The 20,100-nt window shown below is 32.1% G+C and overlaps 6 protein-coding genes and 1 long non-coding RNA gene across 7 annotated transcripts; 4 read left to right on the forward strand and 3 right to left on the reverse strand.

Moving 5' to 3' along the window:
* Window positions 1-965: 965 nt before the first annotated feature.
* LOC123677906 (ER membrane protein complex subunit 4) lies at window positions 966-1,763 on the forward strand. Its single transcript, XM_045614643.1, has 2 exons — window positions 966-1,191; window positions 1,249-1,763. The coding sequence occupies exons 1-2, from the start codon at window positions 1,142-1,144 to the stop codon at window positions 1,709-1,711; spliced, it is 513 nt and encodes a 170-aa protein (XP_045470599.1). The 5' UTR covers window positions 966-1,141; the 3' UTR covers window positions 1,712-1,763.
* Window positions 1,722-2,165, reverse strand: LOC123677907. Its single transcript, XR_006747152.1, has 3 exons — window positions 2,016-2,165; window positions 1,905-1,958; window positions 1,722-1,848 (listed from the first exon to the last, which is right to left on the reverse strand). It is a non-coding gene; the product is annotated as an uncharacterized LOC123677907 (long non-coding RNA).
* An 11-nt stretch (window positions 2,166-2,176) lies between these two features.
* On the forward strand, window positions 2,177-6,964 carry LOC123677905 (traB domain-containing protein). Its single transcript, XM_045614642.1, has 6 exons — window positions 2,177-2,386; window positions 2,442-2,680; window positions 2,777-3,028; window positions 3,809-3,948; window positions 5,339-5,508; window positions 5,570-6,964. The coding sequence occupies exons 1-6, from the start codon at window positions 2,362-2,364 to the stop codon at window positions 5,875-5,877; spliced, it is 1,134 nt and encodes a 377-aa protein (XP_045470598.1). The 5' UTR covers window positions 2,177-2,361; the 3' UTR covers window positions 5,878-6,964.
* Window positions 6,965-9,679: 2,715 nt separating this feature from the next.
* Window positions 9,680-11,049, reverse strand: LOC123679325 (formylglycine-generating enzyme). Its single transcript, XM_045616878.1, has 4 exons — window positions 10,414-11,049; window positions 10,166-10,337; window positions 9,937-10,096; window positions 9,680-9,879 (listed from the first exon to the last, which is right to left on the reverse strand). Exons 1-4 carry the CDS (start codon window positions 10,907-10,909, stop codon window positions 9,739-9,741), a joined length of 969 nt encoding a protein of 322 aa, XP_045472834.1. The 5' UTR covers window positions 10,910-11,049; the 3' UTR covers window positions 9,680-9,738.
* A 233-nt stretch (window positions 11,050-11,282) lies between these two features.
* Window positions 11,283-13,009, forward strand: LOC123679323 (protein abrupt-like). The gene is made up of 3 exons (XM_045616876.1): window positions 11,283-11,645; window positions 11,702-12,212; window positions 12,472-13,009. Exons 1-3 carry the CDS (start codon window positions 11,463-11,465, stop codon window positions 12,936-12,938), a joined length of 1,161 nt encoding a protein of 386 aa, XP_045472832.1. The 5' UTR covers window positions 11,283-11,462; the 3' UTR covers window positions 12,939-13,009.
* A 1,274-nt stretch (window positions 13,010-14,283) lies between these two features.
* Window positions 14,284-17,357, reverse strand: LOC123679322 (phosphatidylserine synthase). The gene is made up of 2 exons (XM_045616874.1): window positions 16,971-17,357; window positions 14,284-16,744 (listed from the first exon to the last, which is right to left on the reverse strand). Exons 1-2 carry the CDS (start codon window positions 17,150-17,152, stop codon window positions 15,622-15,624), a joined length of 1,305 nt encoding a protein of 434 aa, XP_045472830.1. The 5' UTR covers window positions 17,153-17,357; the 3' UTR covers window positions 14,284-15,621.
* A 49-nt stretch (window positions 17,358-17,406) lies between these two features.
* Window positions 17,407-19,547, forward strand: LOC123679324 (deoxyribose-phosphate aldolase). The gene is made up of 6 exons (XM_045616877.1): window positions 17,407-17,719; window positions 17,772-17,962; window positions 18,099-18,261; window positions 18,318-18,550; window positions 19,038-19,184; window positions 19,238-19,547. The coding sequence occupies exons 1-6, from the start codon at window positions 17,692-17,694 to the stop codon at window positions 19,436-19,438; spliced, it is 963 nt and encodes a 320-aa protein (XP_045472833.1). The 5' UTR covers window positions 17,407-17,691; the 3' UTR covers window positions 19,439-19,547.
* The last annotated feature ends 553 nt before the right edge of the window (window positions 19,548-20,100 follow it).

The raw sequence follows: 20,100 nt of genomic DNA on the forward strand, positions 1-20,100 counted from the left end.
AAATCACCTATTTTATTGCTTTTAGGTTCTTCACAGATTGCCATCAGTAGCATCTCTGTTCGAATCAAGAGAAATCATATATTCTTCTCTCTCTAGGTCTTTCTCCTCTACGAGCTTCTGATATTCCATGGATATTAGGTCTATGTGCTCCTTCTACTTTTACCCTTGAATATACTTGAAAAACATTTTGTTTTCTTTCTAGAGTCCACTGTTGAATAATGCTGGCATTTTCAAATAACCAAGTTTCCTCCAGATAAATGAATTTCACATTTTGTTGCAAATATTCTCTGTATTCACCATAAAATCGTACTCAACTTATTATATTTTTCTGTTTATCAATAAGAATTTTCCTTTTATTAACTGTTTTGAACTTGTAACCAATTACGTTTATGTAATGTTGTCTTTGATTGATTAAAATCCAGATGCTTTTTGGTCAATTTTCATCCAGGCTGATATATTGGTTGCTTTTGGCTCGGGTTTTGGTAACAATCAAATCATTCAATGATTCTTTGAAGGTGAAATCGTATTGCACAGGTTTTCTTCCACTAATAATCCAGGTTGTAATGACTTGCCTTCTTCTTTTTTCAAACAGTACTGTGAGAAATACTCAAATAAACTAATCAATGTGTGTTTGAAATTGATACAACTTTTAAGTTTCAAAATTTCTTCGATCAAAACCAATAACACAAACATACTGAAATCTAACCTCTTGTCAATGACATTTCCAATGCCAACCCGAAATGTGCAATTCAAAATGTTACTAAATGAGCCAGTACCAACTTAATTTCGATTTTCCATAGCCACCCGGGATGTCAATAATTCCTGAATGGACTGTATAAGTTCCTTATTCCCTGCTATGAATTGTAAGTGTGTATGGAGCTTAACACCAAAGAAAAGCTAATTTAGTATACCGTTGGTTATTTCATAGAATATTCATAGATTAGTCTGATACCGTGCTTAAAAAACATGAATCATTTATTGACTATTGACATTTATTGAGTAGAATTTTCACGTCTGACTTTTTAAATTAAACAAATATTGATAAGCTCTCCATTGCTATTTCGGAACGATAGATGCCTTTGTGCTTTTCATTTAGTAGTAAATTTGATAATTCTTCTGTTAGTTGATTGCATTTGTAAAAATGTCCAAGTCCTACAGTAAAAGGTCCAAATGGAGTTTGGACAGCACGAAGTGAGTCCATTTTAAGCTGCGGAGATCAAACTCTTCACTAATTGATGATGATTTCAGAACTGTAGCTAGAATTACAGATAGTTTACCAGCACCTCCAGCATATAATCTCTCTAATATACCATCTAACAATGAAGTTACAAAGAAAGCGGATATAAGTCGATTGATAACAAAAAAGTCTTGGGATATTGCATTAGCACCAATCAAGCAGGTGCCAATGAATTTATTCATAATGTACATGGCTGGAAACTCAATTTCCATATTTCCAATAATGATGGTTGGAATGTTACTACTTCGACCAATACAAGCTATTTGGGCTACAAAAAGTACCTTTAAAGTAATTGAAACTAGTGCAGTTGGCCAAATGATAATTTATATCCTAGGTAATTTTGTAAATATCGGGTTAGCTTTGTATAAATGCCAAAGTATGGGTCTGTTACCAACTCATTCTAGTGATTGGTTAGCTTTTGTGGAACCACCAATTAGAAGAGAATATCTAGGTGGTGGATTTATATTGAAATAAAAAGTTTAGCTAATATATATAATATTTATTAAATTAAATGTTTCATTATCTATAAATTTGTTTTAATCTTTCCTATGTTTATCAGCGAATTCTTTAACCTTATTAAATAAATTTTGAGGGTCATCTACCTTTGGTACCTGAAATTAATTTTTTTTTTTAATATTTGGTCTAAAACTACGTTTACGTGACTTACATCATAATTCTGAGCTAAGTATATTCCGGCATATAGGCCTATAACGAATGTAAACTAAAAAAAATCTGGTAAGAAACATTATAATCATTACGTTATATATTTAAAACTTACAAATCCTCTGAACATTTTACTTATTTAAATATATATATAGGGCAAATAAAGGATGTTATTGATTTATAACCGTTAAAAGTACATTCAGGATAACTTTCTAAGCTCTCAGCAGTTTCCTTTGTAATTTTCTGACAGAAAACCATATAACCAAAGAATAATCATTGACATAACCTTAATCAAACTTGACGTAAAAATATCAACTTTCAATTTTCATTCCTTATCACAACATATACTTTTGTTTAAGTCTGATATATTATCCAAAATTCTTCGTGTTTATAGTTGTAAAAAGTTAACAATCATCCATGTTATAAATCTTATTTGAATGAAATAAAGTCAAAACAGAAACATGGACAAATCTCTATCTCATTTTGGTAAGTTTATGCACCTACTTAAAGATTTATTAGTACATATGTTTTCAATTTTTAGAGTTGAACGATAATAATTCAAAAAACGGATCGGAATCTGGATCTGAGAAAAATGAACCCTCAATAGATATGTTTGCTTTTGGAGATACTGATTCTTCCAATGGTAGTAAAGGTGATGATGACTTTGATAATAATTTACCCGAAACAGTGAATCTGATAGTAGATTCCACCAAAAATACTAAAGTGTATATTGTGGGTACTGCTCATTTCAGCAAAGAATCTCAAGAGGATGTAGAAAAGGTAAACTATTAACTAGAATTTAGCCTTCAAAGTAAGACAGCATAATTGTCCGTGATCAATTTATGTTTGAAAAATTTATCACACTTTCTTGAATAGGTTATTCAACATGTTCAACCTGATATTGTCATTTTGGAGCTGTGTAGTTCTAGACTTAACATATTGAATTTAGATGAGGAGAGCATTTTAAAAGAAGCACAAGAAATTAATACTCGAAAAATTTTATCCACTATTAAATCAAATGGGGTTTACAATGGAATAATTTATCTACTACTGTTGGATATGAGTGCTCATATAACTAAGGAAATAGGAATGGCTCCAGGTGGAGAGTTCAGAGTTGCATATAGGGAGGTAAATGGATATATACAGGGTTTCTCACTTACAGTATGAAACTGCAGAGGGCAATTCCTTATGTTGTTTAAAATAAGAGTTCCTATAAACATATGTCAGAAGTTGCTTTGTGTAAAAAAAAAGTATTTACAAAATATCATAAATATTCTTAAACTGATTTGGTTGAAATTTGGAACAGTTATTCGAAGTAGTGAAACGCCTACCTATTTAGCCGTAACTAAATTGAAATTATTAGATCCAGTGTCTTTTCAGTTGGCACCACAACGAAAAATATTGAAAAAAAGGACGACACTCACTTTTTTGTAGTTTTTCATTTATTTAGATTTCCTTCATATGGTTTTCAGAAAATAAATAAAAATAAAATTCAATTCAACTTATTCTAAAAACTATACATGGACAACATAAAATACAAATCAAAAGTAAAAAATGAGGAATGTCCATCTTAAAGTAAATTTCATCAGAATGTTGACATTTTGCTTATTTACTTTAAGGTCGTAATTGTTTATTATTATTTTATGTTCATGGATAGTTGTTAGAGCGAGCTATTAAATTTTATTTTTTTTTCTCAAAAACAAAGCTTGATATGAAAAAGAATATTTATGATATTTTCTGAATATCATTTTTTTTTTTAAACTTAACCTACTGTATCTCAGAAATGAATTAACTCTGGACATATGTTCACAGGAACTTTTTTTTAAAACGTCCTAATGGAATCACTTTCAAAAGTTGTGTCCTGATGTTATTGAAGGTTTCAAATATTGAAATGTTTTTTTTTTGTAGGTAGCAAAATTACCAAAGTGCAAAATTCTTCTTGGGGATAGGCCTATTAGCATTACCTTGAAAAGAGCTATAGCAGGACTTTCATGGTTCCAGACATTCAAGTTGATATGGCATCTTATGAATTCCAAAGACCCTGTTAGGTGAATTCTTAGGAGTTTTAAAACATAGTTGATTGAATTTTGGTTATAACAAAATATCAAATATTAATTGATATAATAGTTATTTATAATACAAGTGCAGAAGGCATTGATATTCTTCCACGAGTTCAAAATTCAAAAACGAGCCACGAAGTGGCGAGTTTTGGAATGAACGAGTGGTAGAATGAGCCTTCTGTACGAGTATTATACATTATTTTCTCTAATTCATTGCATTTTTAATGAAATTAATGAAATATTTCCATAAATATCAATTAGTGATTTTTGCATTGAAAAATGTTGGTTGGCAGAACTGATTTCTTTAAGGCAAATTGATGAATTGACAGATAAAGCCGTGGCGGAAAGTTCGGAGTACCAACATATAATAATCAAATATAACCATGAAAACTGTGCGTTTCTGATATATTCTCGCACGATTTTGTTCTACAAGATGTGGAAGAATGAACGGAATAACCACAGAATTAGAGAAATAAAATTACATGATTTTCACCAAATGAAATAGCAGAGATCTAATAATGATTCTGAACATCTAATCGCAAGTTGAGAAAAAAAAATTTATGATGAAACCATACAATAAAAATTTGAAGGAAATCAGATTGTACCCCTAGGATATAATATAAAATTAATGATTATCGTTTTGCCCAAATATGTGTAATTTTCTTGTTTTGAGCCAATTGTGGTCTAAAACAATCGGTTCTGATTCACTGATGAAGAAATCAATATAAAAATCAATTTTCCTCCAGGCCGTGATTACGATAACTCACAAATAGAATGTGCTAGGTAGGTTCGGAATATCTCAATTAAGTCGTTAAAGTCCAAAATCCTTTTGGTATTTCCGTAGTTATGTCGATATGAAATTTTGTTTTCTGAATAATTGAAAAAATACCCATCCTAATCAAACTAAAATTTTGTAATCACCTATAAATTGATGAAACAAATATTCATACAAAATTTTGTGAGAGTATAATTCTATACAAAATTCAACAATAGAGTGAGTTACCAAAAATTCATCGATGCATCTCTCAGAGAAAAATCGAATATGATCTGATAAGGCTTCAAAGGAATATTCATGGGGAATTCGTGAGAATCAAATAATTAGAAGCTAAATTAAACTTTCGGTATATCAAATCTATCCCTTTTTTTAACATGTTACAGACAAGGAAGTAGGATTTTATATTGAGAAAGCAGTGAATTAAGTACAGGGTCTTTATAAAACATAGTCGTTGAAAATTTTATAATAATACACAATTTATCATCAAATTGCATAAATATGAATTTGAAGAAGAGTGCTCTTCAAGTTTGTGTTATGTTCTGATTTTTAGCAGTTTGAAACAAAAGGAAATTAAAATTTTTATTCATCAATTATTTGTTACAGCAAAGAAGACATTGAAAAATGCAAGAATAGGGATATGCTTGAACAAATTCTTGCAGAGTTTGCAGAACATTACCCCGAGTTCAAGGAAGTATTTGTTGCAGAGCGTGATATATTTTTGACTTATTCTATACAAAATGCGGTGTCTAATCTGGATGCTGCTAATCGACCAGGTGACAAATTACTATTTCTTCATAGTATATGCAATTATAACAAAAATGTTTTTTTTTCCAGTTGGCAAGCAAGATTTTCAAAAAGTAGTAGCAGTTGTTGGGATAGGACACATGCCCGGTATTCTCAAACTTTATCATACAGACCAAAGACCATTTATTAAAGATATGTTGACTATTCCTCCGCCTTCCAAGGTTTCCAAATTTATTAAGATGAGTTTTAGAATTTCACTTTATGCAGCCGGTGGATACCTAGTCTATCGTTATGTACCAGTGCCTAAATTCTTCAAAAAAAATGTACATGTTGTAGTTCAACAAATTTTAAATAGTCTGAACCCCAGCAAAATAAGTTTAAATTTTAACAAATACTAAAGAGATATTTTAGTGAGAAGTGGAATAGAATAAGTTTTGAGATGGCAGTTTGTAATCTAAGAAAATCATTAACTTCCAATGACCTGTGCCAACTATATTGAAAATTCATGTTTGAAACTGGGCAAAAATTACAATATATCAAAAAAACACTTAAAATATAGATAAATGTGATATGCCAAAAATATTTAATGCTCTCAAGAAATTTTCAGTTTAGTTTCTGATAGCATTACTAATAAATGAAGTTGGTTAATTCTTAGCCTATCTTTTACACCATGGCCTGTTGGATTATATTTCATCTGAACTTTTACCCAAATATGTAATAGAAATCTTAACCTTAGTACGACTTCCCAGAAATTTAATAATTATTATCAATAAATCTTAGAACTTCTAGTTCTGGGAAATGTGTTTTTAGATCAAAGTACACTGAAGATTACTATTTTAATTGTGGACAAAATAGTTGATGAAATGATATCATGGCCACTAGGCTGAGATAAACAACAATATCATTATTTCAAGCAGTGAACATAGTTGCTCAAAACCATCAAGCTGGCCTTATTCTGTTCCACTTTTAGTTTATTTTTTGGTTTATCCTGTTAGATTTATGACTAAAGTTTATGAAGGGTTTGGTATTTTCCTATTTTAGATATTTTATTCCCTGGATATATTGTGCTCATAAAAGATGAAAAACCAAGTATCTTTGAAACGAAACAAAACAGTCCTTTCCTAGGTTGTGTATTCCTTCTGTGGATCAAGAAATATTTTTTATTGTTTAAAGTACATATATATCCTATATATATATAATAATAATACATGATAATAATCCCATATATATGTATAGGAAAATGTATGTAAAAATAATGAACTTATTTTGTATCAAGGGAAAAGCATAAATTATCTAATTTTTTTATTATAGTTGTTTTGTCTATTGTGTTGAAGTTTGTGGTTGACTTTACAATTTGGCCCAGCTCTAGAGTTATATGTTAATGTAGGTTTTAATCTATCAGTTGACCTATGTTGTGAAAATTTCAAAATAAATGCACAAGTTTATATTTTTTACATTCCATTGATAATAAATGATAATTGTTTATTGCTTTGTTGATTTTTTATATATCTAATACAGCTGCCCAGTTATACGTACCACTTCCAAATAATATTAATTAATTTGCACATTAGCACTAGCACCGCGCTCGCTAAAATTACGGATGACATAGGTCAAGCTATGAACTACAAAATGCTGACAATACTAGTACTTTTGGACTTTAGTAAGGCATTTGATTCTATTGATTTCGATATACTTTTGGACAGGCTGCGTGTGGTGGGGTTTTCTGAGCATTCCGTAAGTTTTTTCAACTCTTATCTCAGGGAATGTGAAATATCAGTGATTGTAAATGGAAACTGCTCTGATTGGGTGGAGACGGTAGCGGGGGTTCCGCAAGGCAGCGTTTTGGGTCCACTCCTGTTCTCCCTTTATATCTCCTCTTTGGCCCATAATATAAACTGTAGATATCACCTCTTCGCGGACGATTTTCAAATCTATCTTCATACCAGGATTGAGGAATTTGCTCAGTGCGTTCGACTTTTAAACGAAGATCTTTCAATTATTTCCACCGCTGCTTCCCATATGGGTCTCGTTTTAAATACATCAAAAACACAATCCATCGTCATCGGTACTAAAAGATGTTTGATTAAGGTGAACATACACGACCATGAAATTGTTCTCTGTGGGGAGAATGTTCCCTACTCTTCGGTGGTGAGAAGTCTGGGTTTGATTATAGATGAGACGCTTTCTTGGGATCCTCAGATTACCAGTATAAGCAAAAGGTTTTACCAGAGCCTCCATCAGCTCCGTCTCTTAAAGAATTTCTTACCTTTCCAAACCCGAAAGACTCTTTTTTTCACACTATTGCTCCCTATTCTGGACTATGCTGACGTGGCTTTCATGGGTCTAACGATAAGTCAGTTGGGTAAACTCGACCGCTTACAGAATGTAGGTATTAAATTCGTGTACAACTTGAGAAAATTTGACTACGTTAGCCAGTTCAGAGATGCTCTCGACCTGCTGCCCATTGCATTTCGTCGTAATTGGCATACTCTGCTTCTGGGCTATAGGGTTTTAAAATGTCGCATACCATCATATTTGCACAGCAATATTCGACTTCTCGGAGGCGAGGATCATCATACGAGAGCACTTGGTAATCTCACCTTAAGAATAAACGCTCATTCCACCAATTCTGTTCGTAACTGCTTCTCTGTGAGATTCCCTCAACTTTGGAACCGCATTCCCATGGAGATATCTCATAAGCCCACTTTCAGATCATTCAAAATGAGCCTCAAAAGATACTTAAAACAGACCATCGGTTGAGGTGTTTTTCTTCGTCGATATCTTACCTCATTTTCCTTTCCAATTCATCCCTCCTTTATCCCTAACAGGTAACACAAACATTCTATGTATTTTCTTTTTTCAAATTATGTTTAGTGAACTCATACATGTAATGGAAATGCTGAGTAATAAAGGGTTGGCAGGAAGACATTGCTCAGCGATATGCCCATCCATTGCACATTGTTATACACACTTCTGTTATATATGAATTTGCAATAAAGAGTTCTAATAATAATAATAACATGTTCATCTAAGCAAATTAATACATGTTTCAGCTATCCCAATATGAAGACAAGTATGTGAACAGTTACTTGCTATCTAAATAATAGCTGCTAAAACAATTCTTAGAACTGGTCTAAAACTATATTAAAACATAAATTTTTATTAATAATATAGATTTATAACAATCTGCCGTTCCTCAAATTAGTTCCAAACCTGAAATATTACAGTTACACTATACGAATAATATAAAAAATTATTTCATTGAAATGATTAATAACGATTTCTTCACCAATAAAATTCATATGAAGCAAAACCATAGAATTAATTTCCTAAGAAGGAGTGATGCAATGGTATCACTTTTTTGGATGGAAAAAAAAATTTCGAAAATTCCACTAGCATTTTTGAAATTCTCATCCGATTTTGATGAAACTTGTCATTCAGTTTCGAAGGTCCCATATAATACAGAATTCAGCTCTTCCAGAACGAAGGGTACACGTTGAGTATATACAAGCAAGAAATTCCGTGATTCAATATTTCTCGTTTTACTAGCCAGATGTTGAATTAAATTGTTGTGGAAATTCGTATCGGCTAGTAGGTGGCTCCATAAAAAGTCGGGTTAACGGAAATATGAACATTCAACCTTGTTACTTATGGACAACAAAACTATAAAGGGTAGACAGCCTAGATTTATATCGGTTTGAATACAACTTAATTGTGTATTTTGTTGTTATAGTATTATTGTCAACGAATTTCACGTTTGACTCAGCTACATTCCTTGTTATCGTTGAAGAAATATTTGTTTTTTATGAATATTGGGTGCATTGAAAACGTCCATCCTATTCTTATAGCTTGATGAACCACTAAGTAATATGGACATTTGGAGCATGTAATAAATAGTTCTATAAGAATTTAAGCTCTTTCAGATCATGCGCAAATGTAGAATTTAATTTGGGATGAGAAATAAACAATTCCATAGGAATTACAGCTCACTTAAATATTTGGTAGCCGTGCATCTATCACAAGTATGTAAATACTGTAACGTAGAGTCAATGACAGGAATTTGTAGTTCAGAGTATTTCGTCAAGTATTATCACACTTAGATACTTTAATCAATTAGTTATATAACGTGTTTTGAAAAAAAAATTTGTACTTTGACATTGAGTTTTTATAGTCGTTGGTAAAAGCAGTTTTGACAATATGTAAGGATTTCAAGTGATTGGCAATGAGCCATTTTATTGTTTGAAACTATAAAAATTCGATCATTTTACATCTCTTGCACATCTGAAACCTAGATTACTTGATGAACTGTCTTTGGTGTTGAAGGATCTGGCAGCACATCTGTATCTCCAACAGTATGATTGATGACACAAAAAGGATCCTCCCTTTTTTACTTTTGATTCCTAAAATGCAAATTTATATAGGTGTTGAAAAAATTGACTATTCTCAAAATTTCTCACAGGGTCATTCATCCAATTGTCATTAGTCCATTCCCAGACATTACCCGCCATATTAAACAAGCCAAACTTGTTTGGTGTGAAGTGATTTACTGGAGCTGTTCCAATGAAACCATCTTCAGCTGTATTGGTTTCTGGAAATTCACCTTGCCATATATTCAACCTGGAAAATTAAATAATCTTCATAATTAAACAAGTTGATTATATCGAATATCAAACTACTTACACTCACCAATGCTTGTTTTTTGGATTCAGTTTGTTACCCCAAGGATACAATTTTTGTCTTAATCCACCTCTACAAGCCATTTCCCATTCAGCTTCTGTAGGTAATCTTTTACCCATATACTTGCAATATTCCATAGCATCATTCCAGGAAACATGCACAACAGGATGATTCAATATTCCTAAAAATATAGAAAACATTTCATAAAACTTTAGATTTATGGGTTCCCATCTTCCAACAAATTCTCTTACATTTACCTTCTATATTAGAGTTAGGTCCTTCAGGTTTCTTCCAGCTTACTCCCTTCATTTTTATCCACCAAGGAGCTTGAACAGCCCTGTATGCTTTGAATTTACTTCTTTCTTTTTTGGGTATAAACATTTCAAATATGAAACTATCACCAAATTTCTCCGCCTCAGTAACATACCCCGTTTCTGTTACAAAATTGAGAAATTTCTCATTTGAAACTTCATAAATATCTAAATGAAAAGAATCCACAGTTTCATTACGAACAGGTCCCTCATAGTCAGCAGGGAAAACTTGTTCATTGGTCCCCATTTCAAAAGTATTGCCCTGAATCAAAACCATTTCTTCTGAATTGAAAGCTATATTGGCCTCCTTCGTGTATTTATTAACTTTTATTGATTCTGAAGTACATTTCTTGTTAGTATCAACCTCTCTGTTAGAAGTACAGCCGCAGTCCATTAAAACATTAGGTATTATTGATGAAATTAAGTAAATTGTTAAGTACATGATACTAAAAATATTCCAACAAGTGGAGCACAATGAAGAATGAAAAATTCGACTTTATAAGATTTCCAACATTTTTAAGAAATTCCAAATTGAATGTTTTCTAACAGATAAAAGGGTTATTTGTAATTAAGTTCGGTGAATTTCGATCTTCTGCGATTTTTAGCCTCAGTAAGAAATCTAACATATGATGAAACTTTAACAAGAAGTATTTGAACTGAATTCAAAATATTTTTCATCAAGAACTCAGTGTCTGAAAAAACAGAAATATTATAAATTCCTCTTTCATTTCTCTCAAATATTTTAGGAAAAGATTTTCAGGTCACGAGCCGGAAGTAAATCCCGCTGCGAAAAGTGCGAACTTGCGACTCGTATCAGTGATGACAGCTGTTGAAGGCCACGACACTTCTAATTAACTTTTTATTTTGTTTTCAGTTCCAAGATTTATTTTATATTTTCATGAATTTTCTTAATTCAATTATGCTTCTCAGATGTTTTTCATTTGGATTTATGAAATTTTATCATCGTTAAGATTGTGACCTATTTCTGCATCAAAATGTCGTCCAAGCACTTTTGCTTGAAATGGAATAGTTATCAATCTAATATAGTTAGTGCTTTTGAGAGTTTGCAGCATTCAGAGGAATTGGTTGATGTTACATTAACATGTGAAGGTATAAACTTAAAAGCTCACAAATTCATTTTGTCAGCATGCAGTCCTTACTTTCGGACAGTTTTCAAGGTATGTTTTTAATTTTGTAGGGCCTTTTTCAATTCAGCTTTACAATTTGATTTCAGGAGAACCCTTGTCCTCATCCGATAGTTATATTAAAAGATGTTATTTATACAGACTTGATAGCTGTAATAAATTTCATGTATCATGGGGAGGTAATGGTTTCTGAAGAGCAGTTACCTTCATTTCTAAGTACTGCCAAATTACTGCAAGTATCTGGCTTAAATTCCTCTGAAAATACTAAAAAGTTAACAAACCTCAAAAGACCAAAAATAATTTCTACAGAAAATCCCATAAAAAAACTCAAAACTAAGTGCTTGAAAGAAAACTCGACAATAAATAGATCAAATGACGCTATAATTAGAGAAAATATGACTCATATGAATACAAATTCTCCGAAAAATGTTGAGAATCAGGAAATTGAGGTGAAAACTGAAAAACTGGATGATGAAATATGTGCTGATGTAAATGAGAATATATCTAATCAAAATTTGGAGAGGACATCCATTTTAGAAGCTGCTTTAGATTCTAAAAGGAGTATTTTAGAGAGATCATTGACTGCTCATCATAGCCCAGGTAATTTATATTGATATAATTCTGCCATATGTACCAGTTACATAAAAGAATTTGATAGGCCTATTCAAAGGGCTTTATTAATATTCTTTTTTTTTCATAAAGTTGCAAGCTATAATTATTTAACTTGACTATATTAGGTACTATAAATTGATGAGTTTATATTAACTTAAATGCGATTCTAGATAATAAGTTAATAAGACCTTTTCATTCATGAAATGTCCTTACCTTAATTCTGATATTTGAGTATTGAACATTTCAGGAAAGTCTCCTTCGTCAATACCTTACACTTTAGAACCAGTAGTGACGATAGAAATGCCAAAAAATGCCTTAATTATACGAAAACATCCAGAAGGTGAATTGGAAAAAATCCTTATGAAATCACCATCTTCTGACTCCAGTAGCAGTGTATCGTATGATCGTCCAAGTGAATTACTGCAGCAATCATTACAGGTGGAAGGGGAAACTTATGAATTTGAAGGAAATCATAATTTAGACCCAAACATTCAGATCAAGTCAGTCGATATCCAGCCTCATCATAGCTCTCAGTGTGGTACTTGTCCTCATTGTGGTCAAATATACTCAAATCAATCTGCCCTTAAGTATCATGTAAGATTGGTTCATTCAGACCTTACCAATATGTACTGCTGCCATCTTTGTCCAGAGGCTTTCGATTTTCGAGAGGGCTATAAAAAGCATATGTCTGAAGCTCATAGTATAAGGAATTAACAGAAAGATTAAGAGATGTTTATCATATTTTTGTAATTTTATACATGTTAAATATTAAATGGTTTATAGTTTGTTTTTCTTTGCTTTTTGACAAATAACAAATTATACCCATCATTTCTCATTATGAGAATAGTAAGTATTGGTTGTCAGTGAATTGTTCAACATTGAAAAAGAGAAAAAATAGTTTTTTTGGTTTTAACAATCTACATAAATTAATTAACAAGGCACATTCAGTGGAAACTCTCATATGGATAATTTTAAGAGGAAACGTTTGGTAAGGTAAGAATCCCCTTTTGCTATAATTCTTTTAATAGTTACATATCTAGATCTAGGCACGCCACTATAATCTATAAACCACCTTTATAAAATTTAATTTTGTATAAAAATGCATGTCTTATCTTTTATAGGGCACATTATATCTAAAAATCTTCACCAATTTACCCACTGACGAAAGTGCCAAAAGGAAATAGCCAGCAGAACTAAAAGAAATGTAAAGAACAGCAGGATACTTGAAAGCACTTATGAAACAAGCTTATACAGGGTGGCCATTTGAAAACGAAACAGACGAGATTACAGACGAAATAAAGTTTTTCGATAGAAATGCTCGGACAGGTCGATTTCTGTTTCGAGGGGGACAACTTAAGATGTAGGTTACGGACGCATAGCGCTTCAACCCTTGCTACTACAACCCTCACCCCCAAATTTTGAATAGGGAAGATGGGGTGAGTGATACCTCATTTGAAAGGTATTTTATACTGATTTCAGCACAGTAATTATTTTTTCATTTTATGCATTAGTTCTCGAAATATTCTTAACTAAGTATTTGAAAATGAAGTGGTGTTTTCATGGCACTTGTAGTGTTTTGTGAAAAAAATTTTGAGCTTCAAAACAACCATGAGTGGCTTCCTTCCTAACTAACTAACGCATGAATATTTCGAGAACTAATGCATAAAATGAAAAAACAATTACTGTGCTGAAATCAGTATAAAAATACCTTTAAATTGAGGTATCACTCACCCCATCTTCCCTATTCAAAAATTGGGGGTGGGGGTTGTAGCAGCAAGGGTTGAAGCGCTATGCGTCCGTAACCTACATCTTAAGTTGTCCCCCTCGAAACAGAAATCGACCTGTCCGAGCATTTCTATCGAAAAACTTTATTTCGTCTGTAATCTCGTCTGTTTCGTTTTCAAATGGCCACCCTGTATAATGTATTCATTCTGATTGCTTGTAATTATTTATATAATAAAAAAAAATTCATTTACTCGCAACACTATCTTTTGTCTTTTTGATGTATACATAATTCAAATGTTAATGATGGTTGGAAAAAATAAATCAAAATTCAGAATAACATTGCCACTTTTTAATTCAATTTCAACAATTCGTTTTTATTGCTACCCAAGTGAAGTGTAATAAAAATATTTAAATAAACTCACAGTTTACAAGTTGTCCAAATTTATGATATAAACATGGGGTGATTGTAATATTAAACTAAATATGGCACTTTAAGTTGGATACCGTTAATTCTCTATCCAAAAATCGGACTTTATTGATAAAAGTGTATAAGCCTCAAAGAAACAATTAACTTTTTATAGTAAACCAGAAACTGGATTGATTAAAAGTAAAACTACTTCATTTCTGCAAAAATTTATTCAACACAAAAATTGTTTGGTTACTAACATTCACCTGATGAAATCAATATGTAATTGGTGAAACTGTTTGTGTTGAATAACTATTTGCTAAATAAAGCTATTCTACTTTTAATTAATCAAAGATAAACTTCTGTCAAGGAGAGACAAAGAGAATGGAAAAAAATTCAAGTATCTCCAGTCAAGAATGTAAAAATTATATACAGAACTTAAAGCTGTCTTCTAAATATCCACATCGGAAAATATGTTTCCAAATCTTGAGGAAATTTAATACCTTAAAATATTCAACTTCAAAGCTCTATACACTTCAAGAAAAAAATGAACAGAACATTAGGATCAGGTAAAAGACAATAATTCTCTTTCAATATACATATAATAGAAAAAAATGTAATGTGAGAGAAAATTTTAAATTCTTTGGTAAAGAAAATGAAATATACAAATTCATTCTGTACAAGGGATACCATCTCATCCCCCTAGAAAATAATTTATTCTTGTATTATTTATAATGTATTTTAAGCTGTAAAAGGCTTTCATACACCAAATAAATCTTTATACATAGATCAACTAGAAGATTATTTGAAAAGAATATTCGCGTTAGACTTGGCCATTTTAAACATAATCCAAAACCTAAATCAGAGAATTGGTAAAATATGTTGTAAATCCTCCATTGATATTAGAAAAGGGTGTTCTAACATTACAGTAAAATAACTTCTTTTTATATAAATTAGTTTTAGCTTTTATTACTAAAAATTTCAACTAGAAATATAATTTTCTATCAAGTTTCGATTCGATTTTAGCCACTAAAGGATCCATATTATGCAGAAAGGTATTCTTAATTATATAGTATATTTAATGCAAAACATTCTGATAAAGGTTGCAATGAGGATTCAAGATGCAAAGACTTAATTGAATTAAACAACTGGAAAATGACCTAAAATTGTCCAAACTGTTCATGGAAAAGAAAAACCATAAAAAACAGACTTTGAAAAATTGCAATAATGTACTATTGACACATGGACTAGATATTTTATTTTTATCTATTCTGACTTCTTCTTTCGAGTTTCCTCAACTTCATTTGTACTTTTGATAGAACCTGAGGTGGGTACATCTTTGTCGAAATATTTATGATACTTAACACAACCAATAACACAGCCCGTGGATACTATAAACATAATACATAACCATAATATAATATTGAGAGCTTGAGTACGTTCAAACAATACTCTACCATGTTTTATACATAACAAGGCTTCAGCTACCATGATACAACCGTACACCCAACATTGAGTGCCTACACGCTTACAAGTGGTGTCTGTAACATAACTGTAATATTGACGAACTGAAGGTGCTACGAAACTACCGATCAAGATCAACCTTCCTATAACAAAAGGGTGATTGGATGGCAACTCAAAAACATGCTTCAAAAAGAAGGTGTTCAATTCTGATGTTTGCCAAAATATAACCAATTGTACCAGCGCTATTATTCTCATGTAGGAACATTTAGGATCTAACCAGCGGACAGAGGTCCAACTCTCAGGAGTGAACTGAAGGACCGCCCTCTTGATTTTTCCAGTGGTTGAGTGAATATCTCTTATTCCAACCCAACGATATTCTCTCATCTCCAACATCTGGCATATCTTCAGTCCGCACCAGATACCAAAGCCATTACAGACAATAACGTCTAAAATTATGGCATCCCACCAACATTCTATGAAGTTTGGTAGTAAATGAGCAAAGGCGATTTCGGTTATCTCCCACATGCAGCTTATGGCCCATAAGATGCCCATGTGCCTAATAAGTATAGCTTTGAACAGCCATCCGAGATAATGTCCCACAGCAAAAACATCCACATGACTCCAAATTCTTTCTGCTGTGATGTCTGAACAGTTAACACCATACTCTTTGTCCATGTCTATGTGGAAGTTCCTCAAATCAGGATCGAACCAATAAATTATATTCTGAACAGTTTCCAAGTTTTGAAAGAGCAAAAATATACAAAGGAGTAAATATAAAACACTCAATCCAAAAACTAACCGCCACACAACTGGATGGGGACGGGTGAATGGTCCATTTGGAAAAGCTAGACTGGAGATCACTAAGAAGAAAAATACACATATTTGGATACCAGCCCAGATGTTATCTTCCAGGTTTTGTGTGTCCCTGAAAAAAAAATCATTGGCATATATCCAAAGCCTAGACCTTATGAGGAAAAATTTATTGAAAGGTCAATATTTCATAGCATTATTACTACAAACTAAAATGTCCAAGGTTGTTTCAACAAGAACGAAATCGAAATTCGATTCCGATAACTTATGGCCCTTGACATTGTTATTAATGATAAAAAATGACCATTGAACTGGATACAGGAAAATCCGGGTTTTCTCACCTTACAAAAGCGAAATAAACTAGTAGAGCTATCGATACAGCGAGAAGTGTAATTGTATGTGGATTATAGAATATTCCTAAAGATATATCGTCTACCGGTTTTTCATTGATAGTGAAAAAACTATCAATTCTAGTCCTCACATCGGTTGAAGCAGTTTTAGTTTTCACACCTTTCTCCATCATATTTTCACATAAATTTTATAACATACACTTTATTAAATAAAATTCGAACTTTTTTACATTTGAATCACGCAATCAACACAAAATTACACAACAAATTGTTCTAATAGTCGGTTTCAAAAAGATCTTCGAGAATAGATCAATAATATTAATAGGTTAGTAATAACAGCCACAGATGTCTATAGCACAGCCGACAGTCGATCTTTAATGTGTAATATGTTCATCCTGACGGTATAATTATATTCATGAGATAAAAAATATTCATAAACATTTCTTATCTAGATAGTCTTACGTTATGTTAGGACCAATCTAATAAAATATCGAAAATTCGAAGCATTAATTTTTTCTATGGTTAGTTTTTTAAATCTCAGAAATATTTTATCTGATGATAAAATAACTATGATAACAACATATAGAGATAACCCTGATGCTAACTTGATTTAGATAATACTCATTAACACATATGTTGGAAAGGCACGAGAAAAATTGTAATAATTTATCATTCAATACTTTGAAAGAATATCTTCAACCTATCACCCGAAATGGAAAGGAATCCTGGTTGTGAATTAGGTAGATCTTCAAGTAAAATTTGTCATATGTTTTTTTTTCATTTCAATTTTAGATTTAGGTTGGCTGAACAATGTCCATGTCAACTCCACTGCAGTGAAAGAGTCAGTTTGTTATTACATATCCGATAAAGAAATAAGTAAAGAGTATGAAGCTGCCTGGTTGCTTAAAGCTATAACTTGCATAGATCTCACAACTTTAGGGGGAGACGACACTAAGAGTAATGTAGCAAGATTATGTCGTAAAGTAAGCAATTCATTATGAATAGGTAATCGTGATACAGTTGACTTCATTGTATTGAGCTACATAATCCTTTGAAATAATGCATTCAATAATTTTCCCAATTAAGTTACTGTGTGAACCGTGTATTCATCATTTATAGGCTATGGGTCCTCTGCCTGAAAATATCTTGAGCATGTTGGAAGTCAATGATGATAATTTTCCAATCAGACCTGCTGCAGTATGTGTTTACCCTTCCAGAGTTAAAGATGCTGTTGAAGAATTAGATAAGTTGGAACTCCAAAATAAAATAAACATTGCATCAGGTGGAATAATATCTTTATATGTATATATTTTTAATATACATATATTATATTTTCAGTTGCTACGGGTTTTCCAAGTGGCCAGATGCCCCTTCAAACACGTCTAGATGAAATAAAATATGCCATAGAACAAGGAGCCACTGAGATTGATATTGTGATCAACAGAACTCTAGTACTTACAGGTAAATGGCAGGAACTATATCAGGAAATCCAGCAGATGAAAGAAGCATGTGGACCTGGCGTTCACATGAAAGCAATCTTGGCAGTAGGCGAACTTGATTCTTTCAATAATGTAAGTCAAGATCTGAGAATGTTTTGATTGTATATGTATACAGGGTGTTTCATTATAAACTGGACATATAATATATGCCTCGTTTTCAAAACATATGTGAAATACAGGGAGTGTTCAACACCATTTCTGAGCAATATTTTATTGAGTGTGGTAAGTTATGCATAACTTTTAAAGTTATGATTTCTGTTCACATCAGAGTATTTTTGAGTGTTTGTCTTGTTTATGATGGATATATATCCAATATATATAAACCAAATCTCAATAATACCTTTCGTTGTTTGGACTAAATAACAAAATATTCTATATTCTATTAGTACAATTTTAACTTGATGAATTTCTTCCATTGTTCTTTGCTTGCCGTCAACGCTCGAGATTTGGTGATGTTTTCCCTCTTCTTACAATTTCCTTTGCAACCATATCGTCCAAATTCAGTCAACATTCAAAATGTTTTTTATAATATTTAAAAACGATTTTTATATTGCTCTAGGTCTACAAAGCTTCTCTTGTGGCAATGATGGCAGGTACAGATTTCATTAAAACTTCAACAGGTAAAGAAGCTGTAAACGCTACGCTTCCATATGGTTTAGTGATGACTAGAGCGATTAGAGAATATTACATGAAGATGGGATATAAGGTTGGTCAGAGTTTCGGCAGAATATTTTAGTGCTAAAATTCAATTAATTTTAGGTTGGGTTGAAACCAGCTGGTGGAATCAGAACAAGTAGAGATGCCATTAATTGGCTTATTATGGTTAAAGAAACCTTAGGAATTGAATGGTTGACAAGTGATTTTTTTAGGTTCGGAGCATCAGGTTTATTGGAAGATATTGAGGCAACTCTTCATGAATTTTGTTATGGATATAAGCCCTCTTTAATTATGATGCGATGAAAAAACACCCTTTTATTGTTGTTGAAATTGAAAATATAATAAAATGTTGCAAATTTTTCTACAAATTTATATTGTTGTATATGTTTTGAATAAATAGATTTTCATGAAACTAGTGTTTTTATGTCTGTTGTGATTGTTTTTACAGAAAATGCATTCAAAAGACAAAATTATTTGATTTTCTACAAGTTATTTGGCATCTTGGAGAGAGCTGTCACCATAAGGCTCCTTTCACTCGGAGAGTAGTATGGCTCTCGCTCACGAGTGAGAGCCAGACCCGATAGATCGTAGTGCAAAGAGTGCTACAGCGCCTTCACACGAGGAGCCATGAGCCGTCACGTCTTCTGCATATGGACCAGCGCCAGTGGCGTACCCAGACTTATGTCACTTAAATACACAAAATATTAGATATTCTAATATACAGGGTGAGTCTTTGACTTGTACATATATTTTAACCGAAGATTCCTGAGGTCAAAAGAAACACTTTTTTCCTTTATAGTTTTTTCCGATTCGGCCCGGTTACAAAGATACAGGCTGTTGAAAATCAATAAAAAAATGTAATTTTCAGCTATATCTCGTAAATGGTTCTATTGAAGGAAATGATTTTTGGAATACAGCTTTTCCTTGATGTGATACATCTTCTCCGAATACAAGATTCCCTACAC

Source organism: Harmonia axyridis, chromosome 4 (genome assembly GCF_914767665.1).
Source record: "Harmonia axyridis chromosome 4, icHarAxyr1.1, whole genome shotgun sequence".
Lineage (NCBI taxonomy): Eukaryota > Metazoa > Arthropoda > Insecta > Coleoptera > Coccinellidae > Harmonia > Harmonia axyridis.

Coding starts and splice junctions, on each gene's coding strand:
- LOC123677905 (XM_045614642.1), top strand. CDS start 2,362: ATGGACAAATCTCTATCTCATTTTG. Junction 2,387..2,441: donor CAAATCTCTATCTCATTTTG/GTAAGTTTATGC, acceptor TTCAATTTTTAG/AGTTGAACGATAATAATTCA. Junction 3,029..3,808: donor TCAGAGTTGCATATAGGGAG/GTAAATGGATAT, acceptor TTTTTTTTGTAG/GTAGCAAAATTACCAAAGTG.
- LOC123679322 (XM_045616874.1), bottom strand. CDS start 17,152: ATGATGGAGAAAGGTGTGAAAACTAAAACTGCTTCAACCGATGTGAGG. Junction 16,745..16,970: donor GTTTATTTCGCTTTTGTAAG/GTGAGAAAACCC, acceptor TTTTTTTTTCAG/GGACACACAAAACCTGGAAG.
- LOC123679325 (XM_045616878.1), bottom strand. CDS start 10,909: ATGTACTTAACAATTTACTTAATTTCATCAATAATACCTAATGTTTTA. Junction 10,338..10,413: donor ACCTAACTCTAATATAGAAG/GTAAATGTAAGA, acceptor CTATATTTTTAG/GAATATTGAATCATCCTGTT. Junction 10,097..10,165: donor AATCCAAAAAACAAGCATTG/GTGAGTGTAAGT, acceptor TTAATTTTCCAG/GTTGAATATATGGCAAGGTG.
- LOC123679323 (XM_045616876.1), top strand. CDS start 11,463: ATGTCGTCCAAGCACTTTTGCTTGAAATGGAATAGTTATCAATCTAAT. Junction 11,646..11,701: donor ACTTTCGGACAGTTTTCAAG/GTATGTTTTTAA, acceptor ATTTGATTTCAG/GAGAACCCTTGTCCTCATCC. Junction 12,213..12,471: donor GACTGCTCATCATAGCCCAG/GTAATTTATATT, acceptor TGAACATTTCAG/GAAAGTCTCCTTCGTCAATA.
- LOC123677906 (XM_045614643.1), top strand. CDS start 1,142: ATGTCCAAGTCCTACAGTAAAAGGTCCAAATGGAGTTTGGACAGCACG. Junction 1,192..1,248: donor TGGAGTTTGGACAGCACGAA/GTGAGTCCATTT, acceptor TGATGATTTCAG/AACTGTAGCTAGAATTACAG.
- LOC123679324 (XM_045616877.1), top strand. CDS start 17,692: ATGGAAAGGAATCCTGGTTGTGAATTAG. Junction 17,963..18,098: donor TAGCAAGATTATGTCGTAAA/GTAAGCAATTCA, acceptor CATCATTTATAG/GCTATGGGTCCTCTGCCTGA. Junction 18,551..19,037: donor AACTTGATTCTTTCAATAAT/GTAAGTCAAGAT, acceptor ATATTGCTCTAG/GTCTACAAAGCTTCTCTTGT.